The sequence below is a fragment of the Cherax quadricarinatus genome, chromosome 13 (genome assembly GCF_038502225.1).
Source record: "Cherax quadricarinatus isolate ZL_2023a chromosome 13, ASM3850222v1, whole genome shotgun sequence".
NCBI lineage: Eukaryota > Metazoa > Arthropoda > Malacostraca > Decapoda > Parastacidae > Cherax > Cherax quadricarinatus.
Genome location: NC_091304.1, coordinates 7,291,349 through 7,295,023, shown reverse-complemented (window position 1 = coordinate 7,295,023; position 3,675 = coordinate 7,291,349). Strand labels below are relative to the sequence as shown.

General features: G+C 36.8%; 1 protein-coding gene across 1 annotated transcript in view; it reads left to right on the top strand.

The window, feature by feature from the left end:
• Nucleotides 1–2,165, top strand: part of LOC128688683 (mucin-2) — a gene marked incomplete in the record, with an annotated part of 211,003 nt that extends 208,838 nt beyond the window's left edge. Inside the window, 1 exon segment of the mRNA XM_070084433.1 lies at nucleotides 1–2,165. This exon segment is cut by the window's left edge and continues 623 nt beyond it. Within this exon segment, the coding sequence (XP_069940534.1) occupies nucleotides 1–636 (636 nt within the window).
• Nucleotides 2,166–3,675: the final 1,510 nt, after the last annotated feature.

The window sequence follows — 3,675 nt, the reverse complement described above, 5'->3', positions numbered from 1 at the left end:
ACAGTCGACGGCAGAGTCCCAGAAACGACTACGGTAGCTAAGACTTCGATGACAGCAACACTAACAATCCTCACCACGACGGAACCTGGAGAGGCAGTGACTATAGGTAAGGAACTCGTAAGTACCACGACAGTCAGCCACGCCGTGGCGACCGAAATTAAAGACGACACAGTGACAGAGACGACAGAAAATCTGACGACGAATAGCAGAGAAGTGCCGGCGATGATGCCTACAAGAGCAGCCATTACCACTTCAGAAGCGGTGTTCACTTCCTCCGCTGTTTCCAGCACAACAGTAACCAAGGCCAGCACTTCCCAAGCCTCACCCACGAATCACAGCATCGAGGCAACCATACCAAGCCCTGGAGACGTCAAAACCGAACAGACGCCGAAGGAAAACACTTCAGGGAAGAATAAACAGAAGTCCAGGAACACCACCATTCTGGTAGGCATCCTGGTGACCACGGGGGTCCTGGTGGCAGCTGCAGTGGTCGTAGTCTACATACGCAAAGTGCGAAACCAAGACAAGCTTCCGGATGACTCGGATATCCGGTTCCTGGCGAGAGACGAGGTACAAATGGTTGACAACATATCCCACCTGTACGGCGAGAGAGCTAGGCAAGGAACACCTGTCTGAAGGTGGCCAGGGCGCCCAGTCAGCCTCCTTCAGGATTTCGAAGTCGATTACCTGTTAGAAGCCGACTAGGGCCCCTGGCTCTTCATAATTTTTATTCGATAGTGGGACGCGTAAGGTATCAGAAAGTGTGAGTCATTGTTCCAAAAAAAAAAAAGAAAATCAAATCCTAGTCAACAGTCATCATCGCTACTTTGGATATTAAAGTTAGACTCTAACTCTAGGGCCGGGGGAACTTCTGAGCGTCAAGAGGTTGCCAAATTTTATGATTTATGAATCAACATAGTTATCGAGATACATATTTTTGAAATATTGTGCATCTAACACTCAGAACCTGACACATGAACAAGAATATCTGGGGAGAAACTTAAGTGTTTGTGGAAGGAAACTTAGATTTCAACGTAACTGAACTTGAGGTGAACTTAGTTACTCTGGCCAGAACAACTTGTGACACAGCCAAGGTGACACAGCTGTCTTATCCAAAATAAAACCTCTTCTCTATCTTTTACAGAAAGAAGAAAATGAAAACTGAAGACAAAACGATGAGAAAACAAAAATTATAAGAGAAAACTTCAAGGAAGACAAAACTGTGGTATTGAATACCATTAATGCTATTATGAGAAGCGTCTTGTGATTATCTTTTAAATCAATTTATCTTAGATAAAAATACAAGAATAAAACACACTTTTTCCACCATTATTTTTACATGACGATGTTACATATTACAACATCACAGTTTTACTTGGTTTAATAAGGAAGTCAGATATTACGACTATATCAGTCAGATGTTACAACTGTATCAGTCAGATGTTACAACTGTATCAGTCAGATGTTACAACTGTATCAGTCAGATGTTACAACTGTATCAGTCAGATGTTACAACTGTATCAGTCAGATGTTACAACTATATCAGTCAGATGTTACAACTATATCAGTCAGATGTTACAGCTGTATCAGTCAGATGTTACAGCTGTATCAGTCAGATGTTACAACTGTATCAGTCAGATGTTACAACTATATCAGTCAGATGTTACAACTATATCAGTCAGATGTTACAACTATATCAGTCAGATGTTACAACTATATCAGTCAGATGTTACAACTGTATCAGTCAGATGTTACAACTGTATCAGTCAGATGTTACAACTGTATCAGTCAGATGTTACAACTGTATCAGTCAGATGTTACAACTGTATCAGTCAGATGTTACAACTATATCAGTCAGATGTTACAACTATATCAGTCAGATGTTACAACTGTATCAGTCAGATGTTACAACTATATCAGTCAGATGTTACAACTGTATCAGTAGTCAAACACGATTCACTTTCTTATACATTAAAATTTCCGCCTGGAAAAAACCATCCGTCGTGATCCTCTACGTATGATGCATATATATATATGTGTTGTATTTATATATGGTAATATAAATTGACAGTGATGGAGTAAATGATGATGAAAGTGTTTCTTCTTTTTTGGGTCACTCCGCCTCGGTAGGAGACAGCCTATGTGTTAATAAAAAATAAATGTACATGGTGATTATATATATATATATATATATATATATATATATATATATATATATATATATATATATATATATATATATATATATATATGTATATATATATATGTATATGTGTGTGTGTGTGTGTGTGTGTGAATTTTCCTTCTGACATATACATGTGTAGATGTACATAGAAGTTTGTGGGCAGGAAGTTATCTGTAAGTGTTGCATGATGAAACACATCTGCGACACTTGGGTATTTGTATTGAAGAGGCCTTTCGTCTGTGCAGCATGCTTCTTCAGTCGCATGTAAGGGACTGAACACCTTAAAACGACCTCTGGAGGTCTGCCACTGTCTCCAGTATGAAAGCCGCTTCTGTATCCGACTGAAGAAGCCGGCAGTGCAGCCGCAACCTTTGTTGGCCCGTTCTTCCTTCCTTACATTCCCTCTCTCCCTTCCTCCCTCCTTATTACCCTCCCTCCTTCTTTACTCCCTCTCTCCCTTCCTTCCTTCCTCCCTCCAACTCTCCCTCAACACTGTCCCTCCATTACACGCTTTGTCGAGATAAACCCACACGAGTTTAACTCTACAAATAATAATAATAATAATAATAATAATAATAATAATAATAATAATAATAATAATAATAATAATAATAATAAAAATAAATGATAGTAATAATTACAATTATAAGAAAAATACTAATATTACTAAAATAATTATAAAAATATTTATAATAATAATAATAATAATAATAATAATAATAATAATAATAATAATAATAATAATAATAATAATAATAATAATAATACCCTTTTTCTCTGGTTAGAATAATTTCACTTCCTGGTTCAAATTGACAGTTTTGAAACGTGTGCATTCATGGGGAAGGGGTGAGCGCTAAACCCGCAGGTGTCAAGCAGCGCCATGCGGAATGTAAAGAGTCCTGCATTAAAAATCATCGCTGCGCAGTTTAAAACAACGTAATGCGGAATGACCCGAGTTCACGGGTGACTCACACGAAAATTGTGCAGTCACAGACTACAAAAAAACTACACAAACTACAAAAAAAACTACACAAACTACAAAAAAAACTACACAAACTACAAAAAAAACTACACAAACTACAAAAAAAACTACACAAACTACAAAAAAAAACTACACAAACTACAAAAAAACTACACAAACTACAAAAAAACTACACAAACTACAAAAAAAACTTACTACAGAAAAAATTACTTCAAAAATCTAATGCTACGCCAAAAAAAAAAAAAGTCATTGCATAAGTAAATGAAAATTCATTAAGCACTAAATAAATAAAAACTGACTAAACAAATAAAATCTCACTAAACAAAAACTCACTAAACGTACATAAAACTCACTACAAACATAAAACTCACAAAACATACATAAAACTCACTGTACACGAAACAAAGAACAGCTCACTAAACAAACAAACAAAAGCTCATTACAGAATCATTGGTGTCGTAAGTGCACGAGAACTGCCAAACTCACTCTCTCTAGTTACCATGGAAGC